This window comes from Camelus dromedarius, chromosome 7 (assembly GCF_036321535.1).
Source record: "Camelus dromedarius isolate mCamDro1 chromosome 7, mCamDro1.pat, whole genome shotgun sequence".
In the NCBI taxonomy this organism is placed as follows: domain Eukaryota; kingdom Metazoa; phylum Chordata; class Mammalia; order Artiodactyla; family Camelidae; genus Camelus; species Camelus dromedarius.
The window spans coordinates 2,739,282-2,766,717 of record NC_087442.1 but is presented as its reverse complement, the minus strand read 5'-3'; the positions used below and the strand labels follow the sequence as shown (position 1 = coordinate 2,766,717).

The 27,436-nt window shown below is 52.1% G+C and overlaps 1 protein-coding gene across 4 annotated transcripts in view; it reads left to right on the top strand.

The window, feature by feature from the left end:
* DPP6 (dipeptidyl peptidase like 6) overlaps positions 1-27,436 on the top strand; it is an 846,033-nt gene that overhangs the window by 695,079 nt on the left and 123,518 nt on the right. For all 4 annotated transcript variants that reach the window (XM_031455765.2, XM_031455767.2, XM_064487178.1 and 1 more), the window contains exon 7: positions 5,592-5,673. In XM_031455765.2, coding sequence (XP_031311625.1) covers positions 5,592-5,673 — 82 coding nt within the window. The remainder of the gene's footprint in view (positions 1-5,591; positions 5,674-27,436) is intronic.

The following is a 27,436-nucleotide window of genomic DNA, read 5'->3' as shown; positions in this document are numbered from 1 at the left end:
TGGGAGGGAAAGGCTTCAGGCCACAAGGACAAAGTGGCAGCTGCAAGGCTGGGAACAGGATAGGAAGCAGGGTTTGGCCTCAAACGCGTGCAGATCTTGTTACGGGACCAAGCTCGGTCCGCTCGCCCGCGTGCAGTAAAGCCAGTCTACTGACCCCGGGTGGCGGTGAAGGAAAGTGCAGCGTTTATTGCAGGAGCCAAGCAGGGAGTCCAGGCAGCTGGTGCTTAAGAGACCCGTCCTCCCCGAAGGCTTTCAGGGAAAGGTTTTTAAAGACCAGGTGGGGAGGGGGGCTGTGGGTGTGTGATCAGCTCGTGGACGTTCCTCTGATCGGCTGGTGGGGAGGTCACCGGGAGTCAACATCAGCAGCCTTCTGGTTCCAGCCTGTCTGGGGTCCACGTGCTGGGGGGCAGCAGGCAGTTAACTTCTCCCACCCGGTGGGGGTTTCAGTGTCTGCAAAACAGCTCAAAGGACGCGGCTCAGAATGTGCTCTGTAATATGATCTGAGGAGGAGCTAAAGTTCCTTGACGTCGTGTGACGGCTGAACTATTATCATTTCGTCTTGCTTGACTGTTTCCCTTCTTTCTGCATTTTCTCACTTCTCTGATTGAATGCAATCTTTCAAACTCAGGGAAGCCCTAGGAGACTAAAGGTTTTCTACAGACAAGAGGCAGGAGGAGGACGTGGGTGGGGGTGGGGTGCTCTGTTCCCAGATGTCCCCGTGGGGTCCTGCTCGGTTATAGTGTGACCACCTGGGACAACCCAACGGGGAGCTCAGAGCAAAGATGGCCCATTGAGGACACCGCACTGGGTGGAAACGCCCCAGGTCCCCTGCGGCAATCAGTCACCGCCAGGGGCTGCCCGAGCAGAGCGGGACCTGGCTTGAAAGCTGTCGCCGCCTCTGGTGATGTGAGCAGCGGGGGCCCAGCCCACCTTGCAGGGAGCAGCAAGTCTCCCAGGAAGGTGATCAGAACTGGGCCCCCTCCTGTCTGTCCCGCAGGTGGTCCTCTGCTCGGAAGAAGGGGGCAGCAGGTAAAAGGGGATGTGAAGGTACCAGGGAAGACTGGAGCCGTCGTCGGGGAGAACGTGAGTTGTGCTGACTGGAAGGGTCAGTGCCCAGCGAGGCTGGGGACCGCAGCTGGCTTGTGCCCTTCTCTGGGGGCTCCAGGGGTCTGGGCGTTTCTGTGAAGGAGGCGGGTTGAGCATGAAACCAAGTTGGGTGTCTGCTAGGCTCGTGGGAGTGAAGCCATCAGCAGGAGATGGAAGCAGAGGATGAACCATAAGAGGGGAAGCTGGAAGAGAGGACGCTGAAGTCCACTTTTAACTCTTTTAAAAGGTCACTTTTGAAGGTCACCAGTCAGGTATTTTGCTTTGAACCTCAATTTGGGTTTGAAGTTTTCTCATGATTGAAGTGTAGGGGGTGCATTTTTGGCAAAAATACTGTTGCTGCCCCACCCGAGTTGGTCCGCACAGGGGTCCTCCTGCCAAGGGGGCGAGCGGGGCTCAGAGGCAAAGGAAAGCTTTGTTCTTTGATCAGCGCTCAGAGCAGCGGGCGGTCCCGAGCGCGCGCCCCTCCCCCCACAGGCCGTGGGCGGGGCGGCTGCGCGGGGACTGGTCCGCGGGAGGGGGCGGGGCGGGCCGGGCCGCTGTGCTGCGCCCGCTGCAGATGGCGGTGCACACGGCCCGCCGCCACCGTCCGGGACTGAGTGTCGTGTGCAGCACTTCTGCACGCGGCCCGCCCAGTGCAGGCGTCCGCACGGCCACTGCGCACCAGGAACTCTGGTCTGAGGTGCTGGGTGCGAGGCCCCTTGTGGGCAAGCGGAGCTAGACTAAGCACGAAGGAAAAGGAAAGGTTAGACCGTATTTAATTATCCAGATTGCACATTTGTTCCCCGGGAGCTGCAGTGGGCGTTGTGGGCGACGAGAGCAGGTGTAGGATGTTCTGCTTTCCTCGGCGCCCTTACTGAAGGCTCGGGGTGCTCTGTTTCCTTCTGCCGACGCCGCCCCGGTCTCCCGGCTGCCTTGCTGTCTGCAGGGTTCCTCCCGGGGAAGTCGGTATTCTCCCCTTTGTGGTGGGTCAGTGTCTCGGGGGACATCCTTGGACACATGCGAATCCTGTTTCTCTACAAACTTTCGCCCCCTCATTTTAGGACCCGCCAGGGACTTCGTCTGCAACGCTCAGTACTGGTGTTCATTCAGGGCTGGCACTCCTACCTTCTTTCCTTTTACATTTATTAATTGGAATTCTGTTGTGAGAAAGAGCTGCAACCACAAGGGCCTGCTGCCGAGCTCGGGGAACTGTGCTCAGTGTCTTGCAATAGCCTATAATGAAAAAGGGCACGGAAAGGAGTGTATGTATGTTCACGTAGGGCTGAAGCGTTGTGCTGCACACCAGGAACTGACACATTGTAAACTGACTATACTTCAGTAAAAAATACACAAATAAAAATAAAGAGCGACTTTCCTCCCCCGTTTAGTTATTTATTTGATCATCTATTTGTATCAGTGTAGGTTCATGGATATTATTTCAGTCTATGGGTTAACCCAGGATTATCATTTGTTATTTTGTTGCTCATATCATTCCAACTTTGGCCATGAGAAATTCCTTTAGGTTAGCTTCTGCCTTCTATTAACAAAACTATCTTTTTCAAGTATTTCCTTACTTTCTGGCCCATAAAGTGTTCCAGATTCATCCTGCCTTTTCCCTTTTCCAGCCTGGATGCAGTTACTTCTCTGGGGAGCCCTGCATTTTTTAAATTGGAAGACGGTGCTTAGAGACCAAGATCTGGGCTCTGGGGGTGCTCATTGTTACCGGGGCTCATTGGCTCTGGGTCTCTCCATGAGCAGAGTAAGGACTTACATGCGCATATGCTAACCCGTGGACACACACCTATCTGTATTTCGGAGCTACATATATCACCATTGGTTTATACCAATACCTCTGCTTCCAGTCCAACATCACACAGTTTATTTTAGCTTCACCCTTTCCTTGTAACATTTGTCTCCAACAGTGAGAAGTCTGGTCTTCATTATCTCCATTATGTTTATGTGTTTGCAGAGCAGTTTATTTCTGGTGCCTACATTAAGTAGTTTCAGAGTTGCTGCCCACACCCTGTGAGAAATACGTTTACTCACCAGGTGACAGCAGTTCTTCTTTGCCTTCAGGTGTATGCCCTCAGGATCCTGCTTCCCAAAGTTACTTATGTGGGTCCTTTGCTTCCCAGCCCCCTCAGTGTAGTTTTGTGCTTCATTTGTAAAAGGGGGTTGTTCTGTTGTTAGTGTTTCTCTTCCATCCTGGGCTCCCCCACATCCTGGCTGTTTTTAGTTGTTTTATTTTTGGAGCAGGTGAAGAGACGTGAAACCCTACTGTGGCCCAAGACAGGGCATGATACCACAAAATACACCCAGAGGAGTGTCTCTCCTCTCTCGTCCCAGCAATCCGGCCCGGTCCCCCCACCTTCCCGCCCATCCTGCGCGTAACCCAGCTCTGGTTTCTGGCTTGTGCTCACCGCATTTCTTTTTTTCACAAACAAGGAGACACCGTGTATTCTCTTAGATCCCTTTCTTATAGGGTGGATTGCACACTGCAGATATTCTGCTGGGCTTTGCCTGAAATAACCCTGTCGTGGAAATCACTCCGTATCGGTCGATAGACACTGTCCTTCTTCACAGCTGTACCGTGTTCCATTGTGTGTATGTGCCCTAGTTTATTCAAACACATACTGTTTACAACGTCTTGTAATTACAAAGCTGCGATGGATGTTGGCTTCTGCATATGTACTTTTATGTTGGGGGGTTATGCCTTCTAGGGAGTGCTCTAGGGCCAGAGCTAATGACGTGTGTGTTTTGTTAGGTGTCACCAAGCTTTCCTCTGCAAGGGTTGTGCCTGTTTGCATCCTCACCAGCAAAGTGTGAGAAACCTGTTTCCTCGCCGCCTCACCGGCACAATGTGTCTTGCTTTCCTTTGTTTCTCTTTTTTTTTGGAGGCGGGAGCAGTTTTATAGGTGAGAAATGATAACAGTATAGTTTCCATTTGTATTTTTCTAATTTTGCACCTATTTGCATACTTTTTAATACATTTGAGGACCATTTTTCTATATTTTTGTGAATTATCTGGTTGAGTCTTTTTCTCGTATTTCTATTTTTTTTTTTTGGTCTTTTATAACCTTACTAGAGTTCTTTATGTAAAAGAATATTAGTCATTTCTCCGTGATATTTGGTAAAATACTTTTTCCCGGTTTCCCAGTTATCTTTTGTTTGTGTTTTTTTTTTGATCATGCAAAATTTTTTAGTTTTTATGTAATTTATCGCTGTTTTATTTGATTACTTTTGGATTTTGAGTCACCCTTAGGAGGCCTTTCTACATAAGGTTAGAGAGGAAATCACCCGTATTTGTAAAAATATTTTGAAATATTAGAAACATAGAAATGGTAAGACTTGTTAAAATTCATTAGGAACCTAGACAGTTAAGACCCCCACTTTCCTCTTCTAACTGCCTGGGCGCCGGGCGTCGGCCTTCCCAGCGGATGCCTGTCGCCTGTGCCGTCCCTTCCTTGGCACGCACCACCTGTCTTCAGGTCCCCCTGGTTTCTCCACACCCACCCCCACGCCGCCTAGAGCTGCCTGGGCGCGCTGCAGGCCATCCCGACCTCCCCAGCACTTTTCACTCTGAAATGTCTTCTGTTTGGTCTTAAAGGTTTATTAAGCATTGACTTTAGAATTTTCTACTGACCCAAGCCCTGAGTCAGCACACCCCTCCCTGTTTCACCTCCCTTCCCTTCTTGCCTCATCTCCTTGCTTCAAGCAACTTCTAAAATTCAACATCGTTCTTTGCCGAAGACCATATGAATGAGCAAATTCATGGCTACGTCTCCTGCCCCGGAAACGGTGCCGCCCGGTGACGGGCTGGCCTGCTCCTCAGAGCATGGGGGTAATTCTCCTGGGGAGCCCCACCATCCGAAAGAAACAGGAAAACCAGCCTTTTCCACGTGTGTAGACAGTGGCAGCTACAAAACTGACTGAAAGGTTTAACGTCTATAGAGCTGGTAGGTGGTTTTTTTGGTTACGACTTCCGTTCATTATGATCTTTATTTAAGTGCATAAATGGGGCTTTTTGCATGGTATTTTGCAGATCAATAAGTTAAGAATGAAAAGTGAGGGATGTGTAAAAGCAAAGAAGTCCTTCTCTCAGGCTGCCCCTCCTGCTCTCCTCAGTGTCTCTGTCTTTGTCTCTCTCGCTCTCCCTCCCATCATGAACCAAAGGGTGGACCCTGTCCTGAGACCACTGGTTTTGGAAGGTCAGAATGCCCTGGCATTATGCTTAGTTTGGCTCCAGGAAAGCCAAAGATGGGATCTGTTACTATCTGGGTTGGGCACTGGTGGACCTGTTTCAGCTTCGTGTAAATCATGTGCACATATACACACACTACCATCTGAAGGAATCTAATGGGCGCTGAACGAGATGGATCGTCTGATAACACGAGCCCCTGAAAGTGGTACCGTGGAAGAGAAATGGGCGAGCTACCGCTGAAGGGAACTATCACAGCGTCGCAGATTCTTGTTTCCCACCGTTTGCTTTGTTTCTTTCCTCTCAGGGATCCGCAAAGTCTAGACCCCCCGGAAGTCAGCGACGCGAAGCTTCAGTACGCGGGGTGGGGCCCGAAGGGTCAACAGCTGGTAAGCACGTTGCGTTCGGTGGCCAAGTGTCCATGCTGATGACGTTTACGTTTTATAGACTGAATCTATCGCGCTGTACTGAGAATCTGTGTTGGTGTGACTTAAATTTTGGAAAAGTGCACCAGAACACCTGCCTAGGGAAAATCCCCTTTCCTTTTGTTGGACGTTCCCCTAGGAATTGGAATCGCGTGTGCCTTGGTTCTGGTACCGACAGCCTTAAAGCCGTCCCCGACTGTAAGTGCATGTTTGGACTGTAGACTTACCGTGAGTCAGAGCTCATCAAAGGACTGCGTACGGGAACCATCGGGGCGTGGCGTCATGGAGGTTTCTTGTGTTTTGCTCTCGGACCTCTGGCTGTTTCCTTGGGAGGCTTTTATGCAGAAGGTGGATCGCAGGCCCTCGTGGAGTCGGGCCCCCGACCCAAGTGTCTGCCTGCAGAGTGCCCCCAGCGAGGGTGCCCTGTCTGTTCACCCCCGATGTCTTCATGGATTCCCACTCAAATTGGCAAAACTAAGATGTTTTGAGAAACTGAATGGCCAGGCTGATGTCTTGAAAGGGGCTCTGAGCTGATGGTTAAAGACAGGGGCTCCAGTCCTGGGTGTTCGTGGACCGGCTGCCAGGCTGCCATCGGCCGGCCCGCTAGCGAGTGGAAGGTCTGGGCCAGGTGACCTCCAGGGTGGTTCGAGTCCCAGGGTTCCCTCTGTCCAAAACCGGACGAGACCCCTCTAGCAACAGAGCTGGGCGTCAGCTTCTCTGAGAGCGCTGCCCTGACACCCCTGCCTGCACTGCGGGGTCCCCTCCCCCGGCGCCACGTCCCGCTGCACAGGCTCCTGTCACACGCATCTCCTGTCGGTACGTCTCTCCCCGGCCAGGCGGCCTTTAGTGTCAGTATCCAGCATTTGTCACATGTGTGGTTTTTTTTTAATTTTTAATTACATATTTTTATTTTAATACTCATCTAAGGATGGTTAAAAGCATCTTTGAGTCATCTCAAAGACCATATTACAACCAAGTGCCATCACGTGCTTTCAGTGGCCCTGTTCACTTTGTATCTGTCATCACACTGGGGCCACATTAAACAGCATTGTCACCTGTGTGTTCTGAGTGCCTGGCCCAGCACCTGGCGCTCAGGAAAGATCTGCCGAGGTCAGAAGCGATGCGCGAACAGAGTGATTATCCTCAGCGGTGTGTCCCCGTGGTCCTCAGGCCTTGAACGTAGAACTACTGGACGGAGGCAAATGGCCAGAACCGACATAGTTGTTCAGGACGTTGCCATCCGTGAGTGCGGTTCCCGCCTCTTTTCTGCTCCGAGGAAGTGGAGGTTCGGTGAAGCGGTCAGCGCTGACGTTTGGGCTGACTGCCAGGCGCACTGAGGTGCTCGTGGAAATTTGGGTTTTAAGCTTTCTAACTTCGCTGCTCTTGTTCTGCGGTCCCTGTGCGGAGTGCAGCAGGCAGCGCAGATGACTGCTGACAGAGCGCCCTGTGTGCGGGGGCGGGAGTCAGCAGACTCGTGCCGTAAGGGGCCCGGCAGTGCGCGTTGTCGGGGTCACGTGCCCTCTCGGCCGTCCTCCCCTGGGGACTCCTGAGTCCCGGGGCCAGCAACCCACCGAGAGGCGCCCCCAGCGCACAGTCTTGGCAAGGAAAATTCAAACCCACAGGCAGGCCTTGCAAACACTAACAAATCTCTCCTTGCCATTTTATTTTAAAAAGTAAATATTGCTCCCCAAGGGAAAGCCACTCTAATTACAATGAGTCAGACTGAAATGAGTAAGTCTCCTTTGGGAGCAGAGAGCGCAGCTGCACCCCAAGTTCACCCAGCGCTCTCCCGGCAGTGGCCCCGCAGCGGCCCCTCCTTGTGTGGGGAGGTCGCAGTGATGCACGCGGGCGGGAACCCCGTCGTCACAGGAAGGCGACACCAGGCACCAGGACGGCCTTAAAGGCACTTTCTCCAAAGCCGCTACATGGCCCTCAATTAGTAAGCTGTGTTGGGCCTTCAGATCGCGTCGTAGCTGGTGAGTACTGCCCGGTTGGCCCCCGCATTGTTAGAGGAGACGGACAACCTTGACCTTAGGGACGCCGCCATTCTGCTAGAAATTCGTGCCTGAAACGGTGCTCCCAAGATGTGTTCCCCAACCCTTCTCCGTCCTCTCTAGGTGTGGCATCCTGTCCGCAGTGGGGGCTGCGGGAGATGGGTACCTGCCCAGGTCTCTTGGGTCCTCCAGTCTGGATGAAATGGTTCCTCTGGAACAGAGCCCGCCCAGCAGGCAGGCCTCGTGGACTGCTCCCTGCTTGCTCGGCTGTGACCCTCGGCCAGGACCTGGAGCCTGGGCCTCCTTCCAGGGATGACCTAGGTCACCTGCTGGCACTGCGGGCTCCCCAGGCCTGTGTGTCCACCAGGCTTTCCTTCCTGGGTTCCAGCAGCCTTTCCTCCAGGAGACCTTTGCACCTGCATTCTCTGCGGCCCCTGGAGGGCTGCCTGTGCAGAGCCCTGGGCCGGCCTCTGCCCTGGTGGCAGTCACACGTCTTAGGCCTGGGACGTGACCGCCGTGGCTCTGGAGGACTGCATCCATTCTAAGGAAGCTAAGCTATGAAAATCCACTCCGTGTGACGCCTTTGGTCCCGGTGCTGCGTTCTCACCTGCTTCACTCTGTTTTGTCAGAGGAGGTTATTCTTCTTGTTAACACGTCAACAGCAACAACAAAGGCGAGGGTCTTACCTCACCCGTCCACTAGCGCTGGCTCACGCTGCCTCCTCCCCAGACAGCATCTTAACACGTTTCTGTGAGTCGGTGAAGGATTCAGAAAAATCTGAGCTGAAGGCGTCTGCACTCACTCTGGGTCACTTCAGAGCCTTGGAGTTAACGCGTTAGAGAAAACAAGGTTTTTAAAAATAGCTCATTAACATTGTAAAAATTCACGCTACCAAAGTGTCAGTAATTCAGCATAAGATGCTAGATGAAGAGGTTGTTCTTGAAAGCCCAGAACACTGTCAGATGGGGTGAGGGGCAGGGCGGTAAAGAGGGAGGCTGGAGAGTGTCTGCTTCGTGCAGCTCCAGGTGTGGACGTCTGCAGAAGGCCTGGCACCGTGGGGAGGACCCTCAGCTCTCGGCAGGACAGACAAGTACAGAGAGAAGGGCCCAGTGGGTGGCGCTCACCTTGCAACACTGGGCTCAAAGGCTGGGAGGTGGAGCCAGGACACCTGCCGCCACACCCCGAGCGAGACAGTGGGAACCCGGGAGCCAGCCCAGATGTGAACCCGGGAGTCCCATCTGGCATCCCAACCACCTCATCCGTCTCAGAGTCTGCGGGTCCTCATCTTAAGCCTTCGAAGAAGGAAGCTGTATCTAGTTTGTTCTGGCTACCAAGGGCCGTTTATAACAGAAGCTCTGGAGTCAAGGGGGCACACTCTGATCTTGCTTCTGGCACCTCCTGAAGGCGTGATCTTGATTAAGATGACCTCTCGAAGCCTCAGTTTCCTCATCTGTAGACGGGAGGTAACAGCGCGTGTCTTGTGGGGAGCCGCTGTGAGGATCAGGTCAGTCTGCTCACGCCTGGTGAGAAGGAAGCTCTGATGAAGGGCGGCTACGACTCCACCACGATGCGGAGAATGAGAAGAGAGTAAGGATTCCATGAAATGAGGGCCTGAATGTGTGGGAAGGCGAGCGAGGCTGGGCTTGCCGGAGCGGGGAGATGCCGGATGTCACCGAGGGGCTGGGTGGTGTCCGAGGGCCGCCTCCCCTGCGACCCGCAGGGCAGGGAGGCTGCTCAGGAGATGCACCGTCGCCTTCTGAGGCTTTCGCTCCATGTAGGTTTTCAAGCAGCTGTCTCCTTGGAAAGACTGTCATCAGGCGACATTTCCCCTGCCCTGGCGCTGCCCCAGGTCGTCCCCGGGGCAGAGAGAATGCTCTCCGTGTAAGACGCCTGGGCGCTGGCCCCGGAACTTACCCTGCCCCTGCCTGGGAGCTCCTGCCTGTGACCGGCACCTCCCCGCCCTCCCCCGGCCACCCTGCGGCCCTGGCGACCACCGTCCAGCTCTCGGTTTCCGTGAGTTCGGGTTTTTTAGGTTCCACACGTCAGCAAGATCATACAGTGTTTGTCTTCCTGTCTGACTGATGAAATGGTAACTAAGTGGCTGGACGGAGGTGTTAGCCGGCGCTGTGATGGCAGGCGTTTTGCAGCAGAGACGTGTAACAGATCAACACTCTCCTCACCTTAAACTTACTCCTTGTGTGTCAGTTACCATCTCAATGCAGTGGGAGGCGGGGGCAGACCCTTAAAAGCAAAGGCCGGTAGGGCCTCCTGCCTCCTTCTCCCTCCTGTAAACCGCATCCCTCAGCCCTGGGCGCTCTCGCTGCTCAGCTGCTTTCTCTCCTTTCCGGCAGCGCCCCCCCAACCCCGGGAACTGAGCAGAAACAGGTGAGCTGCCTCCCCCAGGTCACAGCCCCAAGGGCATTACCGCTCGCCCAGTTCTGAGTAAGAAAGCCAGCAGGGAGCGTTCCATCGACGTTGACAAGTCCAACGAGGGGAGGAAGATTGATCTTTCCAGCAAGAGGAGATTATTTAATGAAACGTCGTAGGCACAGGAAGGACTGGACCGGAGTGACATCCCATTAATAACTTATAAAAGCCTCTAATCAGTTTGGGTTAATTTGGTATTCATTGTAAAAACATTGATCATGGGCCCTGAAGTCCATGACAGTAGCCAAGAAATTAATTCACCGGGATGGAAATCGCCTCATGTGTCCTCAAATAATGGATGGGGATGCTTGGTGAGTGATTTACTAGCCCCACCAAGGGTGCCCTTCGAAGTCAACGCCGTACGTTATCACTTCCTGGCTCCGTGGGACTCAATCACTTTAATATTCTCTTGCACTCAAGTAAATAAGCTCAGTTCTCAGCCATTAACCTGAATGGATGGGACAGAGCAACGGACGTACCACTGACCACGGCGGAGACCTGGGCATGTAGGAAGTGCTTGCCAGGGCTTCCCCTTTGACCAGAAGGTTCTCTGCAGATACTGGGATTTCAGAACGCAAAGGCGGCTTCAGAAAAGCAGAAACAAAAGCTTTCTTCCGTGTGGGATTAAAGAGGGAGTGACAAAAACTGTGTCATTAGTGAATTGTGGTTCGGTGGAGATTTTTGTCTACCTTCTGCCGTATGAATGTAGGGAGGGGCACAAGGGAAATTCATTCTCAGAACAGCATGAAAATACGTGGTGAGAGTCATAAAGACATTCCAGCACTTCGGCAGAGAAGCTCCTCAAAGAGAAGCCAAAAGCCATGTAAACAAAGACATTCGTAATTCTGTTATCTGTAATGATGGTTTTAAAGCCAAAGTGTTTACAGGAGAGCAGTTTGGTGACGTATGGTACGTTGACAGGATAAGCTGTTACACAGCCATCAAAAGGACGTAGGTAGACGGTATGTGAGCGTGGAAAACACACCAGCTGTTACCTAAGATCAGGACTGACAGTGAGCTGTTTGGTGTGACTTTGCCTGTGGGGAAGGGTGACTGTGTGGCGCTGGCCATATTATGAGCATGTTACCCACTTCTAAAATTTTCTCGGATAAGTAGCATTTTATATTTATTAAAAATTGAGAAGAAAATGTATCGTCAAATACAAGGTTTAAGAATTCCACTCAACAGACGTGTCCCAGCCGAGAGAAGGGTGACGTGTGGTGTTTTTCACGGAGGTGCAAATGTGAATAAACTGGTCCCTAGGGTGACGGTGCCTTCATTCCCGCTGGTTTCAAAGCACCAGGCTTGTGCCCTTTGCCTGGCTCTCCTGCAAACCTGCAGGAGAGGTTTTCCAGAATTTACTTGTAAGCCAAAGCAATTAAGAAAAAGGTGGATTTGGGGTTGAAAGCTGGGCCTGACCTAGTGGTGCACGTAGGTCTATGAAGGTAAACCATGTTCTCTTCCTCATCAGAGTTTCCCTAATGCAATTGTGATGGAAGCAATGCACTATCTTTTATAAAAAATCTAATTTAGAAGGGCGCCCACATCTGCCTTGGGAATATTAGGTTAGAGAATTTCAGGACCAGGGTTCTGCATTAAGAAAGAGTGCATTCAATGATGGATTCCTTAGATAATGCAACAAGGCAATAAAATAATAAATAAAAGTAACCTTTTTAGACATTAGGATGTGGGGGCTGAGACCACGGGTGCATCTGCAGCCACAGGCAAACCCATCTGCCCCCATTCTGTGGATGGAGCAGGTTCTGGGCATCTGGGGGTGTTTCCAGGAGCCTCTGGGGTGACCCACACTGTCTGTGCCGCTCGGAATGGGCTTTTACGGGCTGTTCTGTGGGCTTCTCCCATTAGGGTGGAGGGAACACCTCTCTATCATAATTCCTGAAAGGTTTCACAGCTGGGAAAGGTCAACGTAATGGTCCCGTCTCCTCCTCTCCGTGGAGTGACCCTGGCTTTCTCCCTCTGAACTGCTGTAATACTGTCATTCCCGCTTACTGTGGCCGCTCATCAGCTCCCTCGTTTTATTATTCAACTATTTCACTTTTGAGTAACTTCCCTTCCCCGTCCAAATGGAAGCTCTTCAAGGACTAAGAATGTTTTTCTTACGTTTTCATCTCCCCCGCCCCGATGCTCCACTGAGCGGAGTCCGGCTTCTCAGCAAACTCTTACCTGTTAGATGAGCAGTTCCCAGACGGGAAAGCAAAATTAAATGTCAAATTTATGGATACAAGGTTCAACATCCATGGAAATTAGAAAAACTTGATGTTACAAACTAAAAATCTGAGGGTTTAACAACTCGTCTGATGCTTAATTAACGCAGTGGTTCAGACCCTGAGCTACATAGAAGGATTTCTGGATTTTTTAGTCAGACTTTTTTTTTCTTAAAATGTTTATTATGCTGTGAAGGGTCTCAAAACAAGGATGTGAGTTTCCATTATTTAAAACTTGTCAAAAAGAGCAGGCTGGACTGAGTGTTCTGCCCGGAGGGCCGGAACCCCCTGGCTTTCCCCAGGAATTTCAGAGTACGAGGCCCCCTCCTTCCCCCACCAGGACACGGTGGTTTTGCTCCGATGCCGGAGGGTGCAGTCAGACCTCACTGGCGTGTGTCCTCACTCATCCCCCTGGGGCTCCGTCCGGACTGGCGGAGTCCACGGAGACGGGCGGGGCGCCGGACCCAACATGCGTGGCTCACGTGATGCGAGATGCTTCCACGAACGTCCGGAGACACGTCAGCAGCATGAGCAGCGTCTCGGTCAGCTGTGTGCGAGTTATTCTTCCTGCCTCTTCTTCATAACAGGCTTCCCGGGACCCTCCTTTACAGCACTGTACCAGCCCTTATGGATTATTGGAAATCAGCTGTAAGTGCTGGAAAGCCATATTGCTTCACTTTGGAAAAGAACCGCTCTGGACACCAGCGTCTTCTGTCTGCCCTTCGACGTGGTTCCTCCCGCAGCCCCCAAGGTTTCGTTTCACTTGCCTGACTCCTGGGGACTGCGGGTACCTCCTCACGAGACAACAGAGATCCAAGCGAGCGTAATGAGTCAGTTTAAAAAAAACAGACCCCATTTTATTTATTTTACACCGTGTTTCTGTTACGTATATCACGGCTAAAACCTAGTTCAACTCAGCTATTTCCACTTATAAAAACAATTAGCAAATTTGTGAATTGATTTTTCTCTTTGTGCTTCAATTTGGAAACCTCTTCGTTTGTCTGAACAGTTATAGTTTTTACCGTAATGACTTGAAGGCCATTAAGAGCTGGAACTACGTTTTAATTTCCGCAGTTGGCCCTGGTTTAATTAGTGTAAATCACGCGTGTTGGTAAGCCCCGCCCAGGCCAACACTTCTGTTTGACGTTTCCGCCCTGGGTGTGCCCCGATCTCCTGGGTCCGTTCTGAGCTGCACCCAAGCATCTCAGTGGACCCGGACTCAGCCAGAGCTCGCCATTGTTTCTGCCAAGCCTCCTGCAGGGAGGCTCCTCTGGCGGTGCCCGCTCCTCACTGGAGGGGCCACCACCTCCTCCACTGCCCAGGGCAGAAACCTGGCGTCCATGACTCCCGCCGACCTCACCCTCGAGCTGACCATCAACAAGTCCTGTGAAGTCTGCTTTCTCGGTACAATTAGAACCCATCCTCTCCTCTCCTCTACACTCCACCGTCACCTCACACTGGATTCCTGTTACAGCTGCCGGCTCTGCCCGCCTCCCCAGATCTAGCCTGTTCCAGAATGTTCTCCTTTCTGTAACTGAGCGAGCTTGTCTCTCTGCTGCATAAAATCCTCCCCTGCTGCACTGCCTTTACGGTCAAGCCCAGACTCCTTGACCCCCGAGGTGCTCCCCTGATGCTGGCCTACCCCTCCCAGACCGAGGGCCGGCCATAACGAACGCTGTCCAGCTCCCCAGACGTCCCGGACCCTGTTGCCTCTGCACCTGTGTCGGTCCAGAACACACCCATAATCCCACCCCCTGCCCCGACCCCAACCTTCCTTCCTGGTTAAAGACACCTTCTGCCCCCAGGAAACTCTCCCAGATCCTCACCCACAGCCATGCCTGGGCGAGGGACCACCGCCAGTAACGCCATCCCTGCGCTTCACTCGGGGGTCCGAGCCGGCAATGAGCTCCTTCAGGGTAAAGTAGGCACCTTCTCCTGTGCGCTAACGTCTTCTCAGCCCTGAGGGACAGGCTGGCTGTTAGTGAGCGCTGACTCAGGGTCCAGAGGCTGAAGGAGGGACTTAATCAATGAAGGCATGTTATTTACCCAACGTGGAAATCAATTATCTTTTCAGATTTAAGCGTAAACCCAACAAGCATTGGTCAAAAAATTTCCCTGTATTTTCACCTGCTGCAGCTGGCCTCCATCCGAGGCCATGACTTATGCCCTGCCTCCCTTAAATCTTAGCCTTTTCAGCCTCCAGATGTGTTGTAACCACCCACGATGTGACATCAGGCTCAGTGAAGTTCCAGTAAACTTCCAGATTAAAAAAAAATGATAATTGCATGTACCTATCTTTATTTAATTAAACTACTTTTCTCCGTGGCCATGCAAGCTCGTATGTTTTAAGTTAGCCAAGAAGTGTGAATCTTTGATGGAACTTGAGTCACTGAAATGTGCTCTGAAGTCACTGCGCTCTGTTCCCTGTGAACCCAACCACCCCGTGCCAAGGTTCATGCTGGACTTGCTTAGTGAATTCTGTCTTTCAAATTTCCTGTGTCACTGCCCTCCAAGATTAGCGGACTCCAAAAATCTTCCTGTCAAAAAGGCACAGAATGAATAAAAGCATGAGTTAATCAGTTGGCGGGGAAGCAAACGGTCGACTCCAGGCTGACGGAACCTAACGGCGCGGCGCTGTTAGCACATCTCTCTGTCCCGTGGCCCCAGCCTCCTCCCCACACCCCTGCTGAGTCGTGTCTGAACGGTGAGTCAGTGTCACCACAAAGCCGGCCTGTCAGGCAGCCGGTGGGCCTGCCTTTCCCCTCCTGTGTCACAAGGAGACTTGCCAGCGTTTCTGTAATCTCCCAGCGAGGTGGCAGAGCCTGTAAATCCTGTCTTCCCACAGCTCTAAAATTTTATTGGCCAAGGGTCCAACGGCCTGGTGCGCATTCAGTGAAGACAAAGGCTGTGGCGGGAGGCGATTGTTTGGGCTAGCGGTTCATGACCCAGCTACGCTTGGACTTGCCTAAAGCGCGTGTCTGGGCCCTGAGCCCGGGATCCCGGTGTGTTTGCTCCAGGCGGGGCGCGGGCACCGCCGCGTGTGAAAGGTCCTGGGAACTTCTCTTGTGCGGTCAGACCTCAGTGTCATGAGTTTAGATGCTGGAAGGCAGGGTGGGGACGGCACGGCCTCTTCAATAAACGCCGAAGCCTCACGGACACCGTCTACAACTTTATGAAGAAACAAAGAAACTGTGAGATTATGCTTTTAATCACCAGGCCTATAGCAAAGGGTGCGTTACACATAAAATTCCCGGTGACACTGTCCCTTCCGAAAGGCGTCGTACCCCGTTAGGTCAGCAGACACCTCCGGGCAGATGCTGACCGCACTGCATTTGACCGTGGTCCCGGCCGATTCAAAGTTAAGACCAGGATGTTACAAAATTCTTGTGTTTTCTTTTCTTTCTAACCCTGGGCGAGGAGTCATTGCCCACATTGATGGATGTTTTATACAGTATTAATTTCTTGTGATTTTTTCTGATCAAATCTGTAAGTGAAAAGGCAGCCGTAAATAACAAAAGCCGGACTTCAGACAGCAGGTGGCCACTGCGCGCCTGCTTGGCTTGGGACATAATCTCTGATAACACAGCGATGCTTTGCTCGGGGCGCCCCACACGCTGGGCACAGCGCTTCCCCCACGCTGGGCGTCTCACACGTACCGCCTTCTGTGCTCATCATGTCTCAGGTCAGCAGTGAGGACGTGGAGGGTCAGAAAACGAGAGGCGCTTGTCCAAGAGCACAAACTCATGGTGGGATCAGATGACGTCCCCGCTTCCTTCTCTGCACCGAACGGCGCATCAGGGCTCAGTGTCTTCATCCAGGGTGACTTATCTCCAGACCGAATGAGTTCGTGTCTATGAAGAGTCTTTGAAAAGTCTCGTAAATGCCCTGCAGATGCGAAGTGCTGTTATGACCGTGAACGCTGTATTCGCATTCAGGGCTGCCCATAAGAACTGTTTTGCGATATCAAGAAGCTGGCTGTCTCCTGATTCAGCCTCCGGTGTAATTAATCTGACACCCTTATCTTTCTCCCTCCTCACACGCTACGAGGAGATGAAACACGGACGTCACCGTGGTATTTCCACCTGAAATCTCCGCGGCTTCTGAAAATGAGCTGCCAGAGCCCCCAAGCGGACCCCGAGCCCCAGCCGGAATGAAGTGTTCCTCCCGTAAGAGTGGGTTGTTGGTCCCGGGGCAGTGTGCTCACTCCTGGGACACACAGAACCTTTTTAGAGGATTAAACAGAAGGACCTCTGGATGTTCCCTCCCTAGGGCGTGGCCTAAACTTTTTTTTAGTTTTCTACATGTAACTCTTTTTTGTTTCAGACGCATTTTTGTGTGTTAATGAAATACTTTATAAAGACAGAATATGTGTGAAGTGTGAAGAATAATGAAACAGTCACTCACAGACCCTCCACTCAGCATGAAGCGTGGAACTTGTCTCTCCCCTCCCCCACCAGACCACCAGAGTCTGAATTTTCCTTATGCTTCCCTGTGGTTTTTTCAAAAGTTTGACCACATACTGATGAATCCCTAAACCACATATTGGTTATGGTTTTAACTTTAAGTAACAGTTACCATACCTTGTATATACTTGTATACACTCCTGTTCCTTGATTTCTGCACTCAACACCATGATCATTGTGAATACTGGTACACGTAGCTGTAACTGAACCTTTTTCAGTGCTGTATGGTAGTCCATTGTACTAATATGTTCCAGTGAGTATATCTGGCCTCCTGTCCATGGATATGCAGGCTATTTTTAGTTAGTTTAAAATGTCTTTAGTGTTGTTCAGTACATTTTGCTCATGTTTCCTGGGTCTCACGTGCCAAAGCTTCTGTGGGTTTTAATTTGCATATGCTTGATCAAGGCAGAGCATTTTTCATAGGCATATTTACCATTCATGTTACGTCTTCTGTGAAATGCTTGTTCAGGACTTACCTGTTTTTCTTTTGGGTAGTTTGTCCCTTTCTCGTTGATACGTACAATTTCTTTATATATTCTGAATTCTAATTGTTTGTCCATTTTATTATGGCCCCTATTTTCTTGTGATTTATAGTTTATCCTTTCCCTCTTGTTTTGATATTTTTGGATAGGAAAAGATGTTAATTTCACTGAAATCAAATTTATGCATTTATGGTTTGCATTTATGTCTTTTTAAAAGAGATTCTTGCCTAACCTGGGAGCAAAAAGACATTCTCCTAAATATCTTCTCCCATCTTTGTAACTTCGTCTTTCCCCCGTAGGTCTTTACTCCACCTGAAATGGACTTTGGGGTGGGCTGTGGAGCAGACTCGCAATTGTTTTTCCATGGGAATGATCATTGTCCCAGAGCCATTTATTGAAAAGCAACTTCCTCTTCTCACTGATCTTCAGGGCTGCCTCTGCCATTTGTCGTCTTCCGTGTGTGCAGGGGTTTGGTTTCAGACTCTGCGCTGACCCGCTGGCCTCTTGTCTGCTGATGGGACGGAACCACACGTCCCGAGTGAGGGTAGCTTCGTGGTAGGTGTGGCGCATCCTGTCAGCAGTCGGGGTTGCTGTGTCTGTTGCACCAGGAGTGCCTGCTGAGCTCCAGGCGCGTCCTGGCCATCATCTTTGGTACTTCGTGTGTGTGTGTGTGTTCTCTTAGGATCTCTTTGGGGAGAGACATTGGAGCTGCGCTACATCCATACACGGTTGTGGGAGAATTTATAACCTTCAGCTCCTGACCCTTCCAGTACCTGGTATAGCTGCCTATTTACTTTTTCAAAAAGTGTCTTTCACTAAAGTCTTTTAATTTTCCCCATAAATTTCTTGTGCGTATTTGACTTATGTTTATTCCTAGGTATTAGAGTATTTTTGGAACTACTGCATTTATTTCATTTTTTAAAATGAAATTTTTTGAATTTATATTTGCTGGTGAATAGAATCGTAGTTGCCTTTTTATATTATTTCATACCCATCAGACTTGCTAACCTCATTTAATTCCAATAGTTCATCTGTGGTTTCTCTGGACTGTGGATTTAGGTGATCGTAGCCTCTCCAAACGGGGACACATTTGTTTCTTCCTTCCCACCCTGCTTTCTCTTCCTCTCTCTCTGCCTCGCTGTGCTGTGCTCAGACCACCAGCACTATGTGGAGTAGGATGGTGGTGGTAGGAATCCAGTCCTTGTCTTCTGTCTGATCGTGAAGGAAACGCTTCCACCGTTTACTGTGAAGCTGCTGCAAGCTTACGTGGTAGACGGCCCTGGACCAGTTCCAGGAGGGTCATTTCTATTTCTAGTTTGTGCTGAAGTTTTGCTCTTTGTTTTGTTTTTGTTTTTGCTGTTGTGGTTTGTGTTCAATTATTCATTATCTTGAATGGATTTTGAATTTTGAAGTGTGTTTTCTGTGTCTGTTGAGATGACCCACACAGCTTTTCTTCTTTAATCTCTCTGTGTAATATTTTATTGATCAACAGAGACCCAGCCACGTTACTAGGATAAATCCAACTAGACAAATCCGACTTTCTTAAAGACATACACATTTTGCTGGATTTTTTCAAACTAATACTGTCTTTAGGACTTTTGCATCTATGTTCATGAATAAAATTGATCTACTAATATGAATAAATACATTACTGAAGTAGATTTACATCACTTTATTAAAATGGTACTTAAACAGGGACCAACACAAAACCAGGTGTAGACCTACATAACTGATAAAGCCAAGTGTAATTTACAAGTTAACTTCTACAAACCTATAAAACCAACAAACCGAAAAGCTGCAGTCAGCTTCCAGCGCTGGTGCTGCGCGGAGCCCGGCTTGCGGCTGAAGTGTGATTATGATGCCGGCCGTTCCGGGCGCGACCTTCTCTGCTCCTTGCCTGTCTCACCCTGCACCGCGCTGCGACCCAGGTCCCCGGGCCTTCTCCTCACTCGACTGCTGAGGGACCATCTTTGGAACAAAACAGCACCAAATTATGGTTGCTTTGCTTGGCAGAAATCTACTACTTACACGCCACTGTCTCGCCGGCCCAGGGCAGCTGGAGTCGTGTTGTTGGCGGTCACGTGCTTGTGAACGTAACCGCGCAAGTAACTAGGTGATTGGACTTGTTTGCTGGACGGTCGTCCAGGTGGCCTAGAACGTGCCGCGTTAATTTTACTAAGCTTTTCATCAACGTGAACAGATGAAACCTTAGCATCCTTTGAAAGAATGTGTGTGCTCAGACGCCTAGGTTACCATCGGTCAGTGTGAGGGCATCTGGAGGACATCCACGCAGAGTTTTGTTTCCTTTCCCAGAAGAGCCGTCAGTAAGGCTCATGAGGCTGCCTTCAGGGCAGTGTCAGCCTTCCGTCGGGAGCGGCACCAATGACAAACACGCAGTAGAACCGTGGGGACAGTGAGCAGGGTTTAGGTGAGTCCTGGAGCTCGGGGGGGCTCGTCCAGGACTCGGCACGTGGGCAGCACAGCTTGTCACACTGTCAGTAACCTGTCCGTCCCAACGACGAAGAAAAGTGAGCTGTGTCCGCTCCTGGCCGGTGGAGCTGTCTTCCCTGTGGAGCCGTCGCAGCCTAAGGGAGGGGGAGGAATGGTGCCACCAGCCGGGACGGGCAACCTGCAGCCGGGACCACAAGGCGCCAGAAGAGGGGCTGGCTTCCTCCCCCGCCACCCTCTGCGCAGACCTCGCACCCAGGCCCAGGGTCATTCCCCTCTGCAGCTGCCTTTATTCTCATTTCAGCCTGATTGGAGTGAGTGGAAGTGTGGAGGACAGGAAGGAAGCCTGGCTCCACTTGCTCTCATCTCTGCCCCCTGGTGACACTGGCCATAATGAGCCCGGCTCATTCAGTGGTCTTTGCGCACCTTCTGCATACAAGGCAGCCCACTGCCTTAAGGACCTGCGATCGCGTGCTCCCCGTGGCGCCACCCTCCTGTTGTGCCAGGTGGATAAAACAAGGCTGGTGAGGCCAGGAACACTTCCCAGGGTTTTGTTTCGCGATGCACCATCCTATCCTGGCTGCGCAGAAACCACCTGTGAGCAGCAACGTCACAGTGTTTTGATGCTACCCAAACACTTCCTTAGGCCGGTTTCTCTCCACACCCCCCAGATGGGGGCCCTTAATCTTACAGAACAAAGTGAGGAGCACTGGGTGGATGGTCTGGACGTGAGTTTAGGTTCTACATGAGGAAGCGTTGAGGAGGGTTGAAGCACACAGTGAGGAAGTCATTCCGTGTTCAGTTCTCTTTCAAACGTCAGCTTTTAGTCCAGGAGAAGGACCCAGACAGCCCCCAGGGCCCACTGGTCTCCTTTTAAGCAGAGAGATGGGGGAGGGGACACAGCTCAGTGGTAGAGCCTGTGCTTGGCCTGCACGAGGCCCTGGGTTCATCCCTGGTACCTCCATCAAAATAAATAAATAAATAAGCCTAACTACCCCCCTGCCCCAACCCCCAAAATCGCAAAGAGCGCTAAGCCTCAGGCCCGGCCCTGGAGGCCTGGGCAGGTTTAGAAAGAGTGTCTTGTTTTGTTGCTGTTTATTTATGCCGACCACCCCTTCTCTGCTGAGAACACTGGTGTTCCGTACGCCACTGAGACAAAGTGTCCCTTACAAGTGCAACTCGCTTACATTGAAAGAGAGAAACGACTGGGGAAAATAGCGTGTGCAACAGCGCCAGCAGCGCCGGTGGCTCTCAGAGCACACCCAGACACGCGTTGGGTGGGTGGCGCTCAACCAGACCTTGGGACGCGCTCCTGCGGTGAAGGGAACAGTCAAGGTCAGCAGCTGCCGGGCTTCCATCCAGCCCGGCCCTGCCGCTCACGGGGCCGTGTGATTTCAAGGACCCCTCGGAGCCTTGGTCTCCTGCCCTGTAAGGGGTAGAGGACCCCCGGGGTGCTGGGAGGGCTGCCGGAGCCTCGCGTGGCGTAGTGGATGTTAGCTTTCTCCCTTGGCCGCTGATGCGGAAGGAGAAACCCGAGAGTGTCTTGAATCTGAGCCAAAGATAGAATTCTGGCTCAAAGGATGAGAAAATTTCAAAACAGAAGGACACAGACTTCGGAGCCAAGTGACCCTCTTACTTTTCTGACCTTGAACCTTCTGAGTCAGTTTCCTTGTCCACAAAACGAGGATGATTAAGATGCCTGCTTTGCGTGATTACTGGGAGAGCCCGGGGGAGTGCGTGCACTCGCACCACGCGGTGGCGATGACGCACCGGACGCAGCAGGCGCTTGGAAACACGGCTCTTCGCTGTGGTCCAGATCAGCCGATGAGCACGATTTCCCTTCCTCACTTGGTGACCAGCTTTTTCTTTCAGGTTGTGTCCTCATGTGCACAGGACACTCTCCAGTGCTGGAGGGAAATCCTTTATGAGTGTCTGGGCTCAGGAAGCACCAGCGTGGCCAGGGGTCGCCCTCCAGGGGTTCTCAGTTGCCACTCCCGTGACGCGGGCATCGCTGCAGGTTCTGAGCAGAGACGCACCCACCGCGTTAGTGAGAGGTTCAGGGCGTTGGACGCACAGCTCACCGCCCTCCTCCCCCTGCGCCACTTCTGTTTGAGAACTGTTACCTCTCCTTACTTTTCCACTGCCTTTTCAGGATTAAAGGGTGGTGACTGGGCACCTCTAACAGGAATTTGTGTGAGGTGACAGCCTCTACACTTAATGTGGATTGTAGCACCGATCTTCCTTGGCTTCCAGTGGGGTTACGGCCCAATAAACCCATCGTAAACTGAAAAACTCCTAAGTCAAAATGCATTTACTGCCCCTGCCCCACCGCACAGCACAGCTTAGCCCGGCCCACCTTACACGTGCTCAGGACGCTCCCGTTAGCCTACAGGTGGGCAGAGCCCTCCAGCACAAAGCCTGGTCTACAGTGAGGGTTGAGCGTCTCGTGTTGTTTACTGGATGCTGTACTGATGGTGGAAAGCAGCACGTCTGTCTGGGTCCGGGATGGAGGTCAGAGCATCGTGGTTTCTCCTCGTGATCACGGGGCTGCCTGGGGGCTGCGCTCACTACCCCGCCCAGCATCCTGAGACGGGATCGGACCACAGAGCAAACTTCAGAGCCCCAAGTACAGCTTCTGCTGAATGCGTGTGGCTTTCCCACCACCATAAAACTAAAAAGTCGTAAGTGGGACCATCGTGCGTGGGGGGCCGTCTGTGTCGCTGTCACCCCGCAGTGACGATGGCAGGCTAGTTCTCAGCAGGGGAGGGAGACCCTGAGGCAGCCCCGAAGGAAGCCCCTCACTGATGGAGGTCCCATTAATTCTCCTCCAAGTCACATCTCCATGACTCAAGTGATCTTATGCAGCTTAAATGTCTCCTGAAATTACAAGGAGTCTGAAATTTTGCCTTATTAATTTGCATTTTCATTTTGCTAAAAATCTGGAGTGCACTGATTTTCCAGAAGTGCTAATTACCAAGCTCACAGCAGAAGATTGGCTGCATATTAAAATATTTCACCACATGCTCCCTGCTGAGCTCAAAGCCGAGCCAGGCGCCCAAATGGGTGGCGGGGAGGCCCCTGGCAGGGGCGGCCTCTTCTGAAACAGGCAGGCGGGGCTCCTTAGGCTGTGCCTCGAAGGCAGTCACTGCCACGGCTGTCTTTAAGAGAAGTGTGTCCTTCAGTGCAAGGCCGGATGTGTGACATCAGACGACCAGGCCTTCTCTGGCCACCCTCCTCCCCCAGCTCCAGCCACGGTTCCTGTCGTGTGACGTGTCACAGTCCTGTGGCTCCTTGTGAGTCTAGGAGGACCTGGAACGCTCCGGCTAAGCCTGAGCAAAAGCAGCCCTCCTCTGAAGGACCGTCCCAGGTGCCATCACAGCAGGCGCACCTGTGTGGGCGTGTGGGCGTGAGCGTCCGCACAAGGAGGTGCGGGAAGCGGGACTTACATCCGTGGTTTTCCTCACTGATCATCCCGGGGGTTTTCCACCCACGACACAAATAGTGAAGATCAGCTGAGCCCTCCCAGCCATTTATGGGTCACCCGAACCCAGGGTGACAGGCCCTCCCAGTTTTTCTGGAATGTCCAGTGCTAACGCCAGGCAGTCCCGGACAGGCGGGGTACCTGCTCACCTGCTGACAACCCCTAAGGGGCACCGATACCACCTTGGGCATTTCAGAAGGCATCTTCTGTTTTGTCATTAACAGGCACCCTGGGTCTGTGGCTGGCGAGTTGAAGAGAAGTGGGGGTGACATGGTGGGAGGTGGGAGCTGGAGGGGCAGGTCCCAGACACCGCCCCCTCTCTCCATGTGTCCCCGAGATGCTGGTGTCACGTTGGGGCAGCAGGTGAGGCTGCGTGAGGCCCCCAGTAGCTCAGCTGCGGCCGGAGCTGGAAGGGCTGGTGGGGGTGGGGGGCGCCAGGCTGGGGACGAAGAACTCAGACGGCTCAGGCTGATACACCAGCCTGTGTTTGCCCCGAGCTGTGTCAGCGCTTGTGCAAGATAAAGGAAAAATCGAGGACATGACCGTGGCCTAAAGGAGATTAATATTTGGACGAGACATATGGACATGACATAATCTAGGGAAGTTATTACAGAATTGTAGAAACTAGAGTCTTAACCCCCCTGTGTTTTGAGACGGGGAATTGTGCTTAGTGATTGCTACAGTTCTGAGATTAAGATTCACTTCATCACATAGTAGTGACTGGTGTCCGTGAGTTAGAGGAAGGTAGTCATGGAAGGCTTCCTGAAGGAGGTGGAACAGACATGGGCTTTGCAGAGCAGGATGGGAAGGCATTGCTATGGACCGAATGTTTGCATCTCCCCAAATTCACACGTGGAAACCTTTATCCCCAGGGTGATGTCTTAGACGGGGAGCCTTGGGGGTGATTAGGTCGTGAGGATGGTGCCCTCATGAGTGGAACTGGTGCAGAGACACAAGAGAGGGGATTCCTCTCTTCTCCACACGAGAACACAGCAAGAAGGTGCAGTCTGTGAACCAGGAGGAAGGTCCTCACCAGAACTCACCCATGCCGGCACCCTGACCTCGGACTTCCAGCCTGCAGAGTGTGAGCTATAAATGTTTGCTGGTCCATGGTGTTCTGTTACGGCAGCCCCGGCCAATGAGAGGCGTTAATGAGACCTGGAGGCAGGGTGTGAGCGGTGTTGCGCCGAGAGGTGAGCGTCTCCAGGCATTGCGAGGTCGCCGGCCTGGCTCTCAGTGACTGGCCAAGATGCGTGGCCCTGGAGAATGCATTCCTCCCGACATTTCTTTAGCACTAGTTTCAGAGGGTACCCCTGAGTATCAGACGGAGCAGCCTGGTCCAGAGGCCAGAGCAGATCCTGGAGCTAAGAGCTTGGGCCAAACCCCAGCTGAGCCGCTGGGCCAATCGCTCCACCTCTCTGCATTCCATTTGCCTTGAACCTGGGGATCAAAGCAGCGCCCGCCCAGGGGCTCGTACGAGGCTGTAATTTTAAACACTCGTGAGGCCACGTCAGTGTATGTTTAATGAAAGGCTGTGGCCAGTGCTGTGGTGTGAGCGGCCGGGGACCCCCGCCAGGCAGATCTCAGAAGAATGGCCGGGGCCCACCCCAGGGCGGCTCTGCGAGTCACAGTCGTGTTTGCGCATCAGACGGGAGGGAGGCCTGCCGTGGGCAGGGGTCATCAGGACGGCAGAGCCCTGCCCGAGGGAGTGCAGGGAACAGGACGCTGGGTTCCAGAAGGTTCCTGACTCCTGCTCTGGTCACTGGGCCCCACAACATGATGCTGCGATAATTAGCAGCTCCTCTCAGGGCTCGGATCCAGGCGCTGAGGAACTGGAGTGGAATGAGTGTGGAGCAGGTGTCCACCCTGCACTGAGATCTGCCCACGTGCTCTGCACCGGCGCACAAGGGCACCTGGCGGCCGAGAGAGCTAGTCTCAGGGATGTCTGGCGGGCCACCCCAGGCTGTGTTGGGTGGGCAGTGGAGCTGCTCTGAGTCCAGGCTGCCCCTCTCAGGAGATCGAAGTGACCCTGCCTCATGCCCCAGACGCCACCTCATACCCACCAGGAGCTGCTGCGTCTCTCCTGGGCCCTCGCTGCACCTTCCCTCTGCTGGGTGCTTCCAGAGTCGTCTGTGCCATCTGACGTCAGAGTCTGGACAGGAAGGGCTCCGCTGCTCCCACCGCAGCGTGCGCGTGAGAGGCAGGGCGGGGCTGCCGGCTCGGCTCCAGGTGGCCCCGTCTGGTCCCTCCCACCCCAGCGCTGGGTGGTGGAGGACCGGCCGCTGCCCCGCGGATGCTGTCCTGCCAGCCCAGACGGTGGGAAGATGCTGTTTTGGCAGCAGCAACGCAGGTGCCCAGTTAGGTCTGGTCCTGGGGGAGCAGAGCCCCGGCGCCACGGGGCTGGAGACGCCCACCGTGTCTTCACTCGTCTCCGAAACGTCGATTGCTCTCGATATGAATGATCCATTGACGCAGGGACCCGTTTCAGACAGAGGCAACAGTGAAAGAAGCAGTGAGCGCTGGGGTGAACGGGGTGGTGTCGGACGTGAAAGCACCCCCCCCCCGAGGTTCCCCGGCCAGGCGGCGCTCCCCACCCCTGCGCTGGCTCTGCTGCCCCACCCCGCGTGCCCCGCAGGGTTTAGGATGGCGGCTGTTCGTTATTTTATCCCCCGTTCCCAGTGCTGGTGCCAGGTTCATTTTAGGTAGTTGGTTAATTTTTTTTATTTGTTGATTTTCCCGTTGTAAAAGTAATCCAGAACAGAAAGTAGAAGATACAGGAAGTAGCGGGGAAATTTTCTTACAATTGGGACCAGTAGACCCAGGATCCACAGACAGTCACTACTGATATTTTAGTTTATTCCCTTAGTCTTGTTTCCAAGAGCAGACACACTTAGTTATAATAACAACTATAGTTGTAATTATTTTATAGTTACAGTAATTAGTTTTGTATCACAACACTTTGCCCACTGTGATTCAGTTTGCATTTCATACAATTAAATGCTTGTTCTAAACATAATTTTTAAATAGTTACATAATATTTCATTGAGTGGGTTTACAAAAATTTAACCATTTTTCTTTTGGGCATCTATACTATTTACAAAATTCAGTTTTACAATCGATGCAGTGAAATAACTCTGGGCCTGAAATATTCCTGATGAGGAATTACTGAGTCAAAAAACAGGAATACACTTTTTTTTTTTGCCCATTGATTTCTTTTTTAATTGAAGTATTGAATACTTTTTTAAGGTAAATAATACATATTTTCAAATTGTTTTATGTGTGCTTCATCAGTCACATACTTACTGCATAAGGCAGCAGGCTTTATCATTTAAAATTTTACTGATTCTGTAATTTTTCAAAACTCTTTGCTGATATAATTCAATTACATAGCTATTTAAATTGGCATGTATTTAATTATATCCCTTAGTTGATTAAATTAATGTGTATTTAATAGTAAGGTGATTATTTTCCATAAATTAATACCCGTGGCATCTTTGTCGTGAATTTTCTGGTTTTATTCTGGGTTCCCTTTATCTTTTATTGTCTTGGTGTATGACTAATAGAAAAGATCGCTGATGGGGAGCTCAAAAGGTAGCAGAAATCGTCCTCGAGCGCCTCACGGCGTGGCCCGGAGCCGGTCCCAGCAGAGCCGTGGCAACCGTCTCCCAAGCACAGATGCTGGAGACGGTGAGCTTCTGCGCTGGACTCGCTCTGGCTCCCTCGCGCACGGTCTGGGGAGGCGCTGATGAGCAGCGACCAGCTGAGGGGTGAAGAGCCAGAGGAGACGGGAGCTTCAAAGACCCGGGGTCAGGCACAGACTGGATGATGAGCCCCGAGCGGCTGGAGGCAAGGCTGGCGGTTTGTCGCAGCGCCCTGAGAAGAGCAGCGTTCTGAGACCCGTCACCCCGGCAACGTCGGAGGGGGTGTCTGAGAGGGAAGAGCTGGTGGCGTGTGCGGGACGGTGTAGTGGGTCCGCGTCCCCTCGGAGCCAGCGCTGCTACACGTGAGATGCCTGGTGCGACACAGGCGGCTCAGCCAGGAGGGCCTGGGTAGCGTTCCCGTGGGCACAGAGCCCCTCGTGTTTGGACTGTACCCAGAAAGGCCCAGAAACTCCCCGAGAGGGGAATGGAATTTTCCGTCCCTGCAGAAGATACTGGGAGATTGATTCACTTCTTCAGAGTCAGAAGACAGTGTTTGGCAACTGATG